At 44.0% G+C, this 16,136-nt stretch overlaps 1 protein-coding gene across 1 annotated transcript in view; it reads right to left on the bottom strand.

Annotated features, from left to right (window-relative positions):
- Positions 1-16,136, bottom strand: part of PLXNB2 (plexin B2) — a 111,343-nt gene that overhangs the window by 42,589 nt on the left and 52,618 nt on the right. Inside the window, exons 11-15 of the mRNA XM_026053801.1 lie at positions 14,444-14,536; positions 13,042-13,123; positions 8,693-8,865; positions 5,939-6,087; positions 2,954-3,062 (exon numbers count right to left, since the gene is read on the bottom strand). Of these exons, the coding sequence (XP_025909586.1) occupies positions 2,954-3,062; positions 5,939-6,087; positions 8,693-8,865; positions 13,042-13,123; positions 14,444-14,536 (606 nt within the window). The remainder of the gene's footprint in view (positions 1-2,953; positions 3,063-5,938; positions 6,088-8,692; positions 8,866-13,041; positions 13,124-14,443; positions 14,537-16,136) is intronic.

Genomic DNA, 16,136 nt, shown 5'->3' with positions numbered 1-16,136 from the left:
CATTCTTTTTAATCCACACAGGCTAAAGCTCACAGAATTGCTCTTGCAAACCAGTACCGGAGATCCCCGAATCGCTGCGGTTCTCTGTTTGTGGTGGCATGAGAAAGGAGTCATGTTTGCACGTGAGCAGCATACCCGAGCCCTACACCTAGGAGAACTTGTCTCCTTCCTTTTGTACTCTGATACCGTTTCTCACTGCCACAGTAACGAGCAAATCAGATAGACAGAGCTGAACAATCAATCAAAAAAAAACCCTGGACAGCCCTTTAGCTCTGCTGCTGCTCCCTTTTCTTAGAGACCAGCAGAGCTGTCAATATTCCAGATGTACTGCAGAGCTGCATATGAAAGCTCGGCATCATTTCATTTCTATTTCACTAAAAAGGAGAATGGCTGCTGCCTGCTTCTGCTTATAGTCAAACAAACAAGGGAAAGGTCAGTGCAGGAGGACGAGGCTACCAGAATTTAATTTCCATGGAATGTCTGGACCTAAATACAGCACTGGAGTGGGAGAGAAGAAATTGCGATGCGTAGGGAGAAACAGGACTTTTTATTTCCTTGGTATTCAGCAAATATAGGTGCTAAGTATGCAGCACAGACTCCTATGGGCCAGCACAGTTAAAAAAACACTTCAAATGGAAGCCACAGCTCCCCTTGCTAGCTGGATTTTTTACTAATGGAAGTCTCACTTATTCATTGGCTCAGAAATGAGTTGTGCTGGCAAGGAGGGGCAGAAGTAGAGGTGGAAGCCCCTTACAAGCTCATCTTTAAAAACACACCTCACCACTCAGGGTCAGGATCGGCAGCAGCGAGACACACACAGGAATGGGTTCAGTGCTCTTGGCTGCAGCCACTGGCCACACACACACGGCTGCAGTCTGGCCAGAGAGCAGGTAGACCCTTCTAGCAAGCACAGACCCAACAGGCTGGTAGCTGCTCTGCCTCTTCGTGCATTGTGTTTGAAGTGATGATTGCTGAAGCTGAAGCTATTTTGCTTATAGTGATTAAAGCAGACAGTAGAAACAGCAATATCTGCCAGCAGGAGGGCAGCCAGATAATGTGCTCAAGAACAGAAAAAAAACTCCATATAATATAAAATATTTTAGGAAGGCTCTTTGAAAGAAGAATGTTTTCTTTGTGTATGTTGAATAGAAGTTTTTAAATAAAACACAGATTTTGCATGTCTTCTGAAACAAGTGACAGAGGAACAGCCTGAAAACAACAGTGAAGCAAGACTGTAGCTTTTAAGATAATATAAACTCACTAATTGTTGGCTGTGATCATGCCAAAGGCCCAAAAGCCTACAATACACTTGCAGAGGTCTGCAGGAACATGACACCCTCTTACTAATTTTAATCCTGCTGCCGTCCACACTTTGCTTCGTTTTCTCACCGAGCAAAAATAAGGAAATGAAATTAGAAACTATTTTACTATTCTAAGGCATGCAGTGCAGTACTTGAGGATTTTGTATCACCTGTCATTGCCTCATGCTTTGTAAATAGAGTCCGTATGGAAAGATTTTTGCAGTAAATAAAAATGTTCTTCAGCAGTAGGTAGCTTAGTTCAGGATTGGCACCTAGAAAGTCTTGGACTTTCATGGAAACATCTGCCTTGATGACACCTAGGTAGAGCAGCCTTTTCCAGACTCTCATGGAGATGCATTCCAGAGATTTTCTCTTCAGTAGCAAAACGCTACTTCCCTCTGGGGAAGCAGAGGAGGATTTGTGCAAAATTTATCCCACACAATGGATTCAAGTCAAAATCTCATCCCATTTTGGCTTTCCTACAAACGCCTCCGACCTAGAGGTCTTACAGGCAACATCACCATGATGTTTCTGCACATTTCATTCTGCAGGTAAGAGGGATGACACTGACAGAGGAAAGTTTAACTACAACCTACATTTTCACATAAAAGCAAAGCAGGTTGTTGACATCAAAAAATCATTTTCAAGTAAGAAGTAGTTTTGTGGAGATCCCACCTGGGAGAGGAGACATTTGCTTAGGAAGAGAGTTACAGCCTGTTTTGTGAAAACAGGACATGTTCCTCTCAGTTGCCTCTTACTCCAGCTCTTACTGCTGATTCCCTTCATTTCCTCCACATAAGAAATCCAGAATTAATGAGACAGAAGTTACAATGGAGAGATGATAAAACCTAACAGACTCTTCATGTTTTATAGTTTTACAGTTTATAGGGGTAATTTCAAATATCAATATGAGAACAGAGATTATTTAAACATTTCTGCTCTCACAGGCTATTATAAATTTTGAAGACCTCACAGCTACAGCTACTTGCTACTAAACCACAGGCTAAAACAGCTGTAACCTGGGACCACATTTAGGGTAAAGCAATCAAAGACATAGCTGAAACTCTTCTTCACGGTGACAATGAAACCCAAGTGTGTGTGTAATAGGAACATACATCATGATATCTAGGACCCTGCTTATTCTCTGCATGCTATATTTTTGAATTAAATAAATTATATTTTAGAAATGCACCTTCATTAGCTATTCTTCAGCGGCTGTGCATTAATTCTCTGCATGCTATATTTTTTAATTAAATAAATTATATTTTAGAAATGCATCTTCATTACCTATTCTTCAGTGGCTGTGCATTAATTCTCACAGTTAAGGATGCCAGCTAATCTAAACACAACCATTAAGACAGTGCAGTCACTGCGCATCTAAAGAACACCTCATTTTTTCCATTGTGTGTTTTTTTTTGTTCAGTAATGATACTGTATTTATTTTGAGACTCTGGCTATGCTGTCAAGAGAAGATTTTTGGTGTACTTTTACTGCAAGGAAATGCTTCCATGTTTGCTAACACACTGAAATGATAACACTGTTGACAAAACAAAGTTTGTTTGGCAAGCAGAAGTGACTTTGTGCTTAAAAGGGACATTTTAGACATAAGTTATGCCCTAGGTATGACAGGTCACTTCAAGAAATGCACCTACCTGGTAGGTAAATTTCACATCGCTTGGTGATTTGCCCAGTTTTCCATTGACGTTAACCTCAATTTGACCTTCTTTTGGTTCAGTCATTCTTCCAACTTCACATACGATCCTAACAATAAATAATGGAAGTTTATCTGTTAAAAATAACAGCTGCAATACAATGGAATGCATTACACCAAAAGCAAATTTTTGTTAGCTGCCACGTATTGTGCAAGCAAAAGCTCAAACCTTTTTATACCACCAAATATACCTGAGTTCAGGCTCAGAGATTCTCACCAAAACCACCCAAGAATATTTCTGTCTTGTCTCTGCCCCAAAGCCAAACTGAAACCTGCACTGCAGCTACTTACTAGTCACTTAGTAGAGGTGACTTCTACTGAAAAAAATCAATTTCACTCCAAAATCAGCAATGAAACTACCCAATCCCAAGCACTGTTTTCACTGTATATGGAAATGGTAAAAATAAAAGACACAAAGAAACCTCCCACCTTGAAGGAAGTATCAGACCATGAGCTCCCTTGTATCTCGGTGTACTTCAGCATGTGACACTCCTCCTGTGCCTCCTGTCATCTTGCAGCTTTAAACTACTCTATTTTCACACCTACCCTCAAAATCCCCTTAGAATTACTGCTCACTGAAAGCAAATCCCAGGTAACTCATGCAAAATCAGAGGTCAAGGAATCCTGGATGAGAAAACATCCTGTGCGAACGGCCGTCATGCCACAGCTGCGCGGCTTCCATTTTTGATCCAACAGTGATCCGCAGGGCAAGCAGGGATAGGGATCAGGCAGGTAAGGATTCAGCACAGCGGAAAACGGGGGCAAGCTCTTCCTGCAGAGCTGTCAGCTAAGGCTGCACAGAAGGTCTGTGGCCTCTGCAGGCAGCGAGTTTTGCACCGGGCACCCCCTGAGCAGCACCGCACTCAGGGTGTCCTTCACTCTTGGGATCATTGCTGTTCTTCCAAAACACCTGATTTTCTCCCAAATCCCAAAGAGCAAACAAAACGCCCTCTCCAGAACCTCCTCCCTCCACATTTACTGGGAATGATAAACTTAAATCAGGCTTGTACTCAAAGGCTTGTGAAGCCTCTCAGCAGAGCCCTCCGCAATGCCGAGCCTGGGTCCTGGCAAATGGACAAAATTCTCCAGATTCCTGCGTGTCCCGGCATGTGCGCGGCTGCCTGTGCCTGCTCCTCATCATCCCTGCTACATTCTTGGAAGCTGCATCTCCTTGTCAGGCAGTCGGGGAAGTGCTGCCTCCGGATGAATTTCAACCCTATGTTAAGCTAAAGAGAGCAGTGGGGGGCCAGGGCGGAGGGGCGAAGATGGAACAGGAGGTTTTAGGGATTTTAAGAGGAGAAAAAGCTCCCTGCTCTGCCCAGGGTTTCCTTGGCCTCCCTTCCCCCTCGCTGCAAAGGGAGAACAACAGAGAGGGAGGCAGGACAGAAAGCAGCTCAAGGGTCGGAAGCCTTCCTGCCCTCCCAACCCTGGGAAGAAGCATCTCCTAAAGATGACTTTTTACTGCACAGGACAAGGAGGGGAAGCCTGGGGGCTTCTTTTCCCCTTCTCATTTTAGAAAAGAGGTAAAAATCACAGAAAGGAGAAAGATCTAGAAAGCAGATTATGGACACGATTTGGAGATTCTGAATAACTTCTTTTTCAAGGCTCCCCTAATGGAGAACATCCTTAAAAAGTCCCTAATTTGTTGGTAAATCACATTATGCAAGTTGCATTTATCCTCACCCATTACTACATGGGCAGAACTTAGGAAATCAGTAATGTTGCTATGATACAAGGAAGCAGCCATCCCATGATGGCTTCTTTCCATGTATTTAAAAATATCAGAAAGCTTTAGAGAAAGCCAAGAGGCTGGGGAAAATCCTTGCGAGGCGACGCTGTGTTTCAGTGCAGCTTCTGCACACATGGAAACAGAGAATGAGAAAAGATGACTATGGGAAATTGGGAAATCAATGTGGATGGGGTGGGAGACCGTAAGAGATGGACATCTATGCACATTCCAGGTCACTGGGGTGAGGAAGCTTCTAAATCTGCCTGATTCACAATCTGACTTCTCAAAAGCTAAAAAATACTTAGGCATCTTCAGAAGACCTTTTAAAACAAGCCACAATAGCAAGAAATTACTGCGTTACCCTTAAAAGTAAATAATGAGAAAGGAAGGCAAGGTTTCGATTGCAATTTGAAATACCAAAAGTGAAAGAAACAAATGAAACTGTTTGAAATACATCATTATTATTAGTATTACTCCTGATCCTTTCCTGATCCTTCATGCTATGCTTTTTGTCAGCTAATATCAAAAGGGTATTTCTTGATATTAGATGCTTGACAAAAACTGAAATAACCATGAGATCTCTAGAAGAACCTAGGCACCTTATCTTCACTTTTGGTGGCGTTTGAGAGTGTGACAAGCAAGCCACAAGGCATCTGCTAACCTGCTTAGGCAATTCAACATCCACGGGCTTGTTGTTTTGGCCATTAAAGTCAGTCATCTGGAGTCTCACCAACACGCTGGGCTCCCTCCCTGTCCCCAAAAAAGAACCTTTGTGGCTAAAACACGACACCAAATTGAAGCTTCCTCCTGCTTTGCCTGACTTTCCTATAAACTCGCTTGCCTGGCTGAACTCTGCTTCAGTGTCCGCACAGACTGTAGTGACTGGCTGCACATCTACAATGCCTTCAATTCGAAAACAAATACAAAGATGTAAAACATTTAAAGTAATAACTCGTAAAATAAAAGGCAATCCCAATCACAAAGGTACTGCTCTATCATAAATTTGCTGCTGCATTAGAATCTATAACAATCTTAAGTAAATCCTCAGACATGTCGGAATGGACTATTACAAATACACTGCATTCTTGTATTGATAATTTCTTGTAATTGCAAGGACATCTTTTTCTTGTCATGAAAGAGCACAGAAGTTCCTATTTTCTCCTATAATCGTGTGAAAAAAAAAAAGGCAGCAATTACCTTGTGGAAACAGAGTAGAATTCCTTTTTAAAAAGACATTCCTGGTCTACCACTGTTATATTTTTTACATCTTCTGCTTTTATACCCAAGTTAGATCCCATTATGGTCAAAAGAATTCCGCCACTTAGTGGTCCAGTTTTTGGCTCAATCTGTGTTTGGGGAAAAAACACAAAAAACAAAAAACATTGAAATACTAGCCACCATGTTGCTCTTTCATATCATTTAAAGCTTCTTTGATTTACCAGCACTTACAATGAATAAGATTTTTTTAAGACTCATGTCAATATAATTAATGTTGCTAGTTATTTATTAGCTCAGAACACAAATTAATTAGCTTCAGATTTCTTTTCCTCCACCTAAACACACAGTACAAAAATCCAAAGAGACCCTGTGGCAGATATTGCTGTGCAAAGTTCTTACCTGGTGTTTACTCTGCCTTAAATTTGCTCCCTCCCTTAGAGCACTGTGATTTTGAAAAGCAAATGGAAAGGATTAATAATCCAACAGATAACCCAGTAAGTATTTCACTGGGCATTTCTATTTTCATTTTTGTTGTCTGCTTGCTTCTTTCCCCCATGGTTTTCACCCATTGGGTTGGTCTTAGACCTGCATGCCTTCCAAGCAGAAAATGTGCCCCACGCAGCCTGTGTGGGAGCTTCTTCAGTCCCCTGGTCTTCCTTGCTGCATCAAACAGGAGGATGAACTGATGCTTGTTAAGGAATTTGTGATTAAAGTAGGGATGGAGAAAATCCTCTGGTGGCAGTGGGCATCTCAGAAGTAAATGGAGGAGGGGAACAAGCAACGTGAAGCAGCACTGTGAGGATCTGCTGGGGGAGCGACCTGCTTTGCTGGCAGAGCCCGGAGCAGCTCGCGCGAGGCCGCGTCACCTGGGCAGCTTTGCAGGGCTCTGCAATTGCAGACTTTGCAGCCCCAAGGGCTGGAAGCCACTGAGCAGAGGCTGCTCCTCAGAGGCTTTAACGCCTCTGCCTGGGCTGTGAGTCTGAGTGGCAGCAAGGCTGAGGCTTTCCTTGCTTGCTGCTCGCTGTCCAGCCCAGCTCCAGGATCACTTTTCCGACTATTTTCTTACCCTTTCAAATTTCCAAGGCCAAATCCCTTACCATTCCTTTGCACTGAACCCATAAATGTAGTAGGTGAAAAAAAATGAGTGATCAGTTTATTTTACAAATTATTTTGCCCTCATTTGAAAGCAATAGAAGCTTTAAAACCTAAACGTATCAGAACATCTTTGATATTTACTGTTATATCCACCACTAGGTACAAACAGCATCGCAGGGTGAAAATACTTTCCTTCTTCTTTGCTCTCCTTTTCCTCCTCTTTCAAACCAACTTTATGGTGGCAGAGGCATTATGTGAGTGTTTCTCTCCGTATGTTTTGTCAGGATTCTAGGATACCTGCCTTCCTGGACAGGCTTCAGGTATTTAGCTGCCCTTTCCTCTCGGACACAGCACCACGGCCTGTCCCACAGGCCCTACTACAAGCTCAGGAGGGTCTTCACGTCTCTGCCTGCTGGAGCCACAGACTTCAGAATCAAGCTGTTTTTATCTTATTTGAGTGACATATATCCCCTTTGTGGTTCTGAGCCTCTGCCAGAGAGTTGCTGCATTTTTTGATAGCTTAAGATACACTTTTACCAACTGTCTGAGTTTTGAGTCCTAACCCTGCTGCTGCAGTGACTTGGATTTCACAGAATCACAGAGTGGTTGAGGTTGGAAGGGACCTCTAGAGATCATCCAGTCCAACCCCCCTGCTCCAGCAGGGACACCCAGAGCACGGGGCACAGAGCTACATCCAGGTGGGTTTTGAAGACCTCCAGAGAAGGAGACTCCACAACCTCCCTGGGCAGCCTGTTCCAGGGCTCTGGCACCCTCACACAAAAGAAGTTCTTCCTCACATGGAGATGGAACTTCCTATGCTTCGACTTACATCCATAAGTTGCCCAGTAGCAGTAGACTTGCCCAGTAGCAGCGGGCATCACTGCTCTATAGGCACCGCCCCCCCCCCCCCCGAAAAGCAGCATTTGTCTTGCTGCTGAAAAGGAGCTGCCAAAAGCAGCCCAGGCTCTGTCACTTTTTGCTTCAGCTCCTGGAGGACAAAGGCAAATCGATGCCTTTCCCTTCTCCTGGGCGAGTGTGGCAGCCACTGAACTAGTGCTGTGCAAGAGGGCGACATTCGGCCTCTCTCTCTCTCTGATTTCTTAAATTAAACTTCTACAGCCTGGGCTTTCATTCCAGAATGAGCTGGATAAAATCGCTGGCACCTGGAAAACAAATCACGACACAGAAACAACCTGCTCCCTTTTTAAATGCCATGAAACAGGCTAGTTTGAAGCCTGTTAATGAGCCTGCTAAGGGTTCACATGTGGTGAACCTCTTTTATAGACATCTTTTAGGTAGAACAGATTTCAGGACAGGAAAAAAAAATCCGTGCTAATTCCCAAGAATCAAGTGCCATGTTTAAGCATGCACTGCTAGCCTGGCTCACAGCACAGGGAGAACAAGGCTTACAGAGCAAGGAGTCTCAAAGACTCCATTCACTCTCCTATTACGAGTCTTTACAAACCTTTCACACACATCACTACTGGCATTATTTCCTTGCAGCTATTTAGAGGCTTGCTTAATGCCCTAGGAAGAAAAGAAATGCCTTTCAGGATGAGCTCTCTTAGATGCCTTTTTCTCCTGAAAAATAATATACTGGGAAGAATGAAAAAAGAAAAAAAAAAAAAGCAATCTTACGTGAGTAATTTCTGGATTAGGGCACGTTTCAGTAGGAGGAGCTCGACAGAGTTTCTCATAAACACATTTGCTTGGCTTGCCTTCTTCTTCACACCAGACACATTTGTAGTCCTCATCGGCCGCCAGGCACAAACTGCAGTCACTTCGTCCGTACGAGCAGTTGTACAGAGTCACTGGAATAGGAATGGTAAATGCACTTAGACATTTCCCTCTGCTTCACGGATATTCAGTGTATGATTGGAAGAAAAAACTAATCCTCCGCACAAAGGCTCCCCGCTGCTCAGTTCAGGCCTGTGAAGAATATGCACTTAACTCCTGAATGATGCTGAAAGAAAACTGTATTTCTGACTATACAGAAAAACTTCAAAACCATCCACAAACTACCGTGTAGAACCCAAATACACCTTACACTGTTATTACTCAGGTTGCATCAGGTATTACAGGTAAATACAAAGGTGTTTCATAGTCCACGTCCAAAGCCCAAATACCCACAGCAAACCTGGCTGTGCATCTGTTCAAAGACAAGTTCAAATAAAGAGATCTCTCTGGGGCACCAGAAAAGAAGCCAGAAATGTCTTCAGGGAAGGGTATAAGTCTCATATGTGTGTTCCTACGAGCGAACATCAGCTGGCACGGGGCCGCTGCCTGCCTCTTGGGCCTTCACAGAATCACCCCTGAAACCTAAACTGTCCTTTCCTTGTCCTTGTCCAACCCTTGTCCTTTCTCCAGGCTAATACCTCTCCATTTCCCTGGGTCTTAACTTGTACCTCCAAATAAAGCCAAACTAGGAGAGGAAACTTTCTTTTTGCGTTTGTTTCCCCTCTTGCCTTGAGTTGCCGCCCTGCTGCAGGCCTCGCTCCTTGGGCGGCCGGCCCGACTCCAGAGCCCCACCAGCAGGAGATGTGTTGTGACAGCGGCGCCCCTGTCACCGACGGACCATGCTCTAAGTGTCCCAGACACTAAGCCTGTCCCGGCCCCCCTCGCTCCGCTAGAACAATGCCGAGCCACTCACCAAGACTAATTCTCCCAAGTAAACACAAGCGCTGGGATGCAGCGGTGAGCTTCAGCACCATAAGGAAAGCCTGAACTTGGAGGGAAACAGTTGGAGATGCTCTTGAGAGCCAGCCCAGAAGAAAACAAACAGGCTGAGAAGATGCCCCACGTTTCTCTGGGGGAAGAGTTCATGTTGTGCAGATGACTTAACTAGTCAGGCCAGGAGCGCCCTGATTCCCTGGGCAGCTGACTAAAACAAAAAGGACTTTTTACTCCCTTGTTTCCCTGCCTCATCCCTTCCTCTCTGCTTCTCTCTGCCCTTGGGCTGCTCTTCCCAGAGTCTCACCCTCTGTCACCAAGGCTTGGCACCTGTTGGGTCTGTTTGTGAATCGACTTAAACTTACTGTAGCAGCAGCAAACCATCCAGGTCTCCTCCTGTGCTCCTTCAAGAGTTAAATGTGTGCACAGATGGGAGTGGGGAGGAAAAGACAGAGAATCAACACCTCCCTTTTTCCACGCTGATGAGCTGTTTTATGTGCTAAGTCTCAGGAAACTGTACCCTTGAATGGTTGGGGTTTTTTTTGTTTTTTTTTTTTTCAAAAAAAGGTTCATCCTTTGTGAGGTTCACTAAGTAAACTAGGATAAACAGATATATTCAGAGGTGTGGAAGACGAACTAGAAAAATCCATCTGAGACTGCAGATGGCAAAGGCCACTAAAAATGTCTATTTCGGGAAGGCACATGCTGAAATTTCAGCCTCAGAAGAGCCGGACACGAGGCAGGGCACCAGCAAAGCCTCCCTCCAGCCACTGACGCTTCAATACACTATCCTCCTAGGTACCCTCCTAGGTTAGAGCAGCAGCAATAGCTTCTGATGTCTAATCCCAATAAGCTACCATGTCAGATTTTTTTTTCATTCCAAAATGAAAAAGAAAAAAAAATTGAGAACATCACTTTTGCACTATCCTTTCACTGTTTGGTGTGAATAATATGCCCAAGATTTGGCCACAGTGTCTGCCAGTTGCATGAGTCTCTGCTGGCTGCAGCCTCTCAAGGGCAGTTCTTCTCTGAATGCTGCGTACTTAAAAATCTCCACATTCATTTTCCCAGCCATAGCCTTTATTAGAATAACTTGGTTTTGTTCTTTATACTGAAGAGTTAATACAGAAGTGAAGGTTGATCCAGGTTTTAACCTTTCTTACATCTAATCAGCACATCCACTTGATCACAAGTAGCTTTACCAGCACAAAACCAGTCAAGGCATCATTGGAGGCGTATGGAAAGCTGAGAGGCTTTGACATTTGTAACAATAATCAATAAGGAAAAGCGTCCATTTGACTCAACTCCAATCTTGCCTTTACAAGGAATCGATGAACACAAGGAAGGAGCAGCATCATTTACCTTACATATTGAGCATGTCAATACATAAGTCACAGTAAGTAACAAACAAAACCCACATAATATTTTCAAGAGTTTCGTGTTATTAACTCTTCACTCTGAATCTTGAATGTGACCCCAATGCTGGGAGAAGCTACTGGACAACTTTTGCCTTCCTATTCCCTGCATTACCCACCAAGGGAAGGCACTTACTTGAGCACTTTGCTGTCCCGCACCGGGGGGCATCCCTCAGCATTTTCACGGGATCCCTCGGGAAGCAGCATTAACGGTGCCACGTCTCCAAGTCCCTCACACCCACGTGCATAAAGGCAACCCAGAAAGCTGGAGCCTTGAAGCACAAAACTCCCCCCGCTCACTGATCAGCTCATTAAATGTACCAGCAGCAAGCCACTCATTAGACTCAGCCTCTTATCCATCACCTTGAGATACCAGCTGTGAAATCATTGATAAAAAGGACAAAGGATAAAAGGGAGATATTGGATTCCATACTGTTCAGAACCCCCGACGGCTCGGGATGTAAAAACGCTATCGTAACTTAGTATTCACTAAGTGCTTTATACAAAGGAAGGTTTCTTTCACTGGCAAGTTCAAATGTGCTTCTCAGCAGCTCCTGCGCACCCAAAGTCAGCTCTTTTCAAGGCGCAAAAAGACCATTATGCTCTGGACTTCACATGACAGGGGAATGTTAAAGAAGGAGAGAATTTGGATTAAAAACTTTTATAATAGAAAGAAACACTTATTGATAATTTGTCCTTCCGTTTTTGCAAGAGTTCTCTATTTTGATCTGAACGATACCCTTTCTTTAGTAACTCGGCTGCTACTTTTAGCCTTTTTTGCAGGCTGTGTAATAGAAGTTGGGAACGTTTGGTTAAAATTCTGCAATTCAAAAAAACACAGCCTTGAGAATGGAAATTAAGACCCTGTGACATTGTAATATGACCTCCCCAAAACATTCACGCCACGTCTTCTCCTAAGTGCTTTCAGCATTGCATACAGAACCCTAGGGAAAACCTTCCAAAACCCACTTCTATGCTGCTTAAGAGAAAGAGAATCAATTAAATACTGTACAGATGGAAAAAATATGGTCTGAAGATTTAATTCACAGGGGAAATTACTTGGGGGAAGTGCTAGTTCTCCTGATGTTGACTCATCACATAAGTAACAAGCACGTTGCCTAGCAGTTTTTGCAAGATTATGCCTTAAACTTCCATCCAGAGAACTGTAAGGTCGTCCCAATTCACAGATACTGATTTTAATGAACCTTCGAACTCAGCTCTGGACTAGGCCCACAGACTAAACTGCTTCATCATTACAGCTTGAAAAAACTAAAAATAATGAAATAGGCAGTTTCTATCACAGACCAGGTTTTTATTTACTCTATAAACACTTAATATACTTTTTGTTGCCATAGAAATAAATGAATAAAGCAAAAAAGATGAGATCTTCTCATCTCACAGAAAAGATGCTTCTGTGCATTGAGCATTGCCAGCAGACACGAAGGCTGCAGGCAGAGCCTGTCACTCAGGAGCTGAGACACTGTCTAAAGTTCAGATTGCAGATGAAGTCTGTGGCAGTGGCAGTAAGAAAGATTCCTCTTCTGCTAATGGGGAGAGCAAGTTCATTGCTTTCACCTTTCAGAGAGTGGCAGAAGGAAACGTCTGTTTAGAAAACAAGCTACTGAAGTACTTTTTGACAGCAGGACCATGGAGCTTCCCTATTAGGATTGCTTTTCAGAGAAAAATCCAATTGGAAAATACTGGCAACATTTTAAAAACAGCCTTCAAAACAAAAAATGCTGGCTCTTAATTCATGAGTTTTGTATTTATAACATTTGCTCCATTAGAATTGTTTTCCCAAGACTAGCAACCATGCAAGAAATCTTAAAAACCCAAACTTACAAAGCAGCCAATTTTAATTTAGTTCAATTTACCTCCTTTAATCCTATTTTTCATACTTACCCGTCAGTTTGCTGTCAATCTTGACCTTTCCTGTTCTCATGGATAAGTTTAGTTGTAGGGTTTCATTTGCACTATAGGAGAACTGGAAAAGAGGATACAGTACTAAGACATTCATGGTTTCATTTTGCAAAGTTAATATTTCATGCAGCCCATGATTCTTAATAACCAGAGTTATGAAGGTTTTAGAAACTACCCCAAACCTGACACATATGGCCTGTTTTTATTTCTTGGCCAATTATATTCACCGAAAAAATGTTGTAATGAAGCTAATCCTTCACAACAGAATTTTTAAGCACCAAGGGAGAGCAACACCTGAACACCTCCCGAATCATTACTTTTCATTAATTTAATTTACGGTTGGTATAAGCATCCAAGTGGCTGGGGCACTGCACAGTTTCAGCACAAATCACTGCAGGACCCGCTGCACTCTCCTTCCCAAGCCATCTGGCCCCAGTATTCCCACGGATGCAGCAGGCTCCACGCAGAGCACATGGAGGGGGAATCTCTTGCATCTTTAGCAGAGCAACTCCCTCATTACAAGCAAAGCACAAGGTTCACATGCTCCAAGGCAGAAGCTTCTGCTAGGGTTAAAAAAGATAGCAGCAGCATCAACAGGTGGGAAAGAAAAAGGAGCCAAAAAAAAAAAAAAAAAAAAGAGGCTTTATGAAGTGCGTGCTTTGTGCCAGGCTCAGATGCTGCATAAATGCTAACCCGTTCTCTGAACTAAGGCCCTTACTCAGCTGGTAAGACTAAGTTTATATGTTAAAAAAAAGGTTAAAGTCAGAATAATGTTTGTGAACCTAATTTTGAACTTGGTAGCTAGACTGTTGTTTTCTTTTCTTTTGTTATTTCTTTTCTAAGTGAAATAAACCTGATTGAAAGATGTATAGCTGGTAAGTAAGCAAATATGTGATCATCGGTCCTGTTCTTACAAATTAAAAAAAGTATGTCATGGGAAAGGTAACAAATTGGTGCTGGGAGAGGGAAAACTCTGAATTTCTCATCTTCTATGCCTGATGATTTCACTGGATTGCATAAAAATGAAGGAAAAAGAAAGAAAAAAGAGAGAGAAGTCATCCAGAATTTCTCCAGGGACAGTTTTAATAAAAAATCCATGATTGCCATGCATAAAGAAACTAAGGAAAATGACATAGGGCTTTAAGGAGAGACCCCAGGAACTTCCTTTGCTGCCTTTGAACACCAGCACCAAAGGAGACTCTTTAGGAGCTATTGTTTTTTGTCTCTAACAGAAAATACCAGTTCTTGTATGGCTCTGGACGCATGTGGGTAGTGGAGCAAGACTAGAAGAACTGAATATATATGGCAGGCAAAACATGCTTTCACACAGATGATCTCTAAAGGTCCCTTCCAACGTCAGCCATTGTGTGATTCTGTGATTTACCTCTTTGGTCTTGAATGAAAATTTTCCCTCTTCTGATTCATCCACAGAAGCTTCAAATTTGAATTGGCTGTTTCCAACCATGAATGTTTTATCCTGTGGAAGAGAAAAGTTCAGCTTAAAACCTTCAAAATAAAGCACAATAAAGTCAAAGCACCAGGTGACATCCTGTCGAGCACGGGAATTAACAGGGTCAAACGGAGAAGGGCACCCGGCCGCAGCGGCCGCGTGCAGGGCCTGCTGGTGCCCATGGAGCTGCAGCCGGAGCCGCAGCCGGAGCCGCGGCCGGAGCCGTCGGCACCCCCTGCCATGGAGCTGCCCTCGCCCCAGGCACCAGCCCCACAGCAGCACCAGCAAAGCAAAGGCACAGCTGGCACGCCGGCCTGCCGAAGTAATAACAAAAAAAGCCAGGAATGGGAATGTGGGATAACTTCACACATCGGATGTGTCATTAGCAGAGCTGTGTGAGCGCTGCCCTTCAAGGTTTTCTCGGCAGGGAATCTGGGCAGAGCTGGGATGTGGAGTCACACGGGAAGCTGGAGCGAACACCTCACAGGCCTTGGCACTTTATTTCTTCTGCCTCCCCGAGACCCCAGCTGGGGTTTCACACGTCAGTCTGTGATGGCAGTGACAGCTTAAGGGCATTCCTGTCTCCGGCACAACCTTCCTTCTCTTCTCCCTAGGCCCTAAATCCTCCCTGCAGGCTGTGGCACCTGTGCTGCACTGGGAAAGCTCTTGGCACGGCTCTTCCGTGACTGGATTGGGGAACTGAGCTCACTAAAGCTAACGGGGCCACCCAAACCAACTGCACCCACAGCACTGGGGCTCTGCTGGGCCGCTCTCCTGGCCCTCAGCACCACTGTGCAAACAGCTTGGCAAGAAGAGGAGACAGAGAAAGAAGCAGCGAGGGTATTTTAACCCTGTGCTGCTGCTGCCAGGTATTTGCAAAACTAAATTTGTTTCAATGGGGAAACAAGCCCACCTTCCCCTCTGAAGCCTTCATACAGGAGAAGGCCCTGCTTTCACCCAGAATTGCTTGAATCTTGAAGAATAGGGAAACCAACAAACAGAAAAGATTGCTTTAGTCTTCCATCCTGCTCCAAGTCCTCCCTTGCTGCCATCTAAGCCTCATTCCTCAGACTATCACCTCTTATCCTATTTATCTGCAGATATTTTTTTCAATACTGGATTCACAGGTAGCTCAAGGATCCACTAATTAACTAATTATCTGATTAAGCAGCGCAAAGCAGCAACATTTCCCATTGCCCCTCCATCTGCCAGGATGGGCAGAGGACACAAGAGCTCCTACCCATCCCTGGGGCCGTGAACCAGGCAGGGGCCTGGTTCAGGCTGCAGGCCAGGTTTAGGCTGCAGAAGGAACACGACCTTCTTAGAAACTGCACATAGAGAACGAGCTACTGAAAAGCCTTCTCTAAAGGCTTTACAGCCTGTTCTATTCTACAGAAAATGTGTACTGCCTCCTATTTTAAAGCACCTTTTAAATCTCTCTCCCTGGGAAACGCTGCCTTGCTTGCCTTATTCTGCATTTCATGCTTGCCTTGTTCTGCATCTCAGTATGTCATGTGTTCTTCAAAAGTGTCCAAATTCTGTAGCTGCTGCTGTATAAAGCTTCCCCACATGCTTAGCAGAACACATTGGGGATGGAGGGAAGCTTCTGTGTGTGGCAGCTGCCAGC

The sequence above is a fragment of the Nothoprocta perdicaria genome, unplaced genomic scaffold (assembly GCF_003342845.1).
Source record: "Nothoprocta perdicaria isolate Ctin4 unplaced genomic scaffold, notPer1 scaffold_119, whole genome shotgun sequence".
Taxonomy (NCBI): domain Eukaryota; kingdom Metazoa; phylum Chordata; class Aves; order Tinamiformes; family Tinamidae; genus Nothoprocta; species Nothoprocta perdicaria.
The sequence above is the reverse complement of the archived record's forward strand: the minus strand, read 5'-3'. Positions and strand labels throughout refer to the sequence as shown.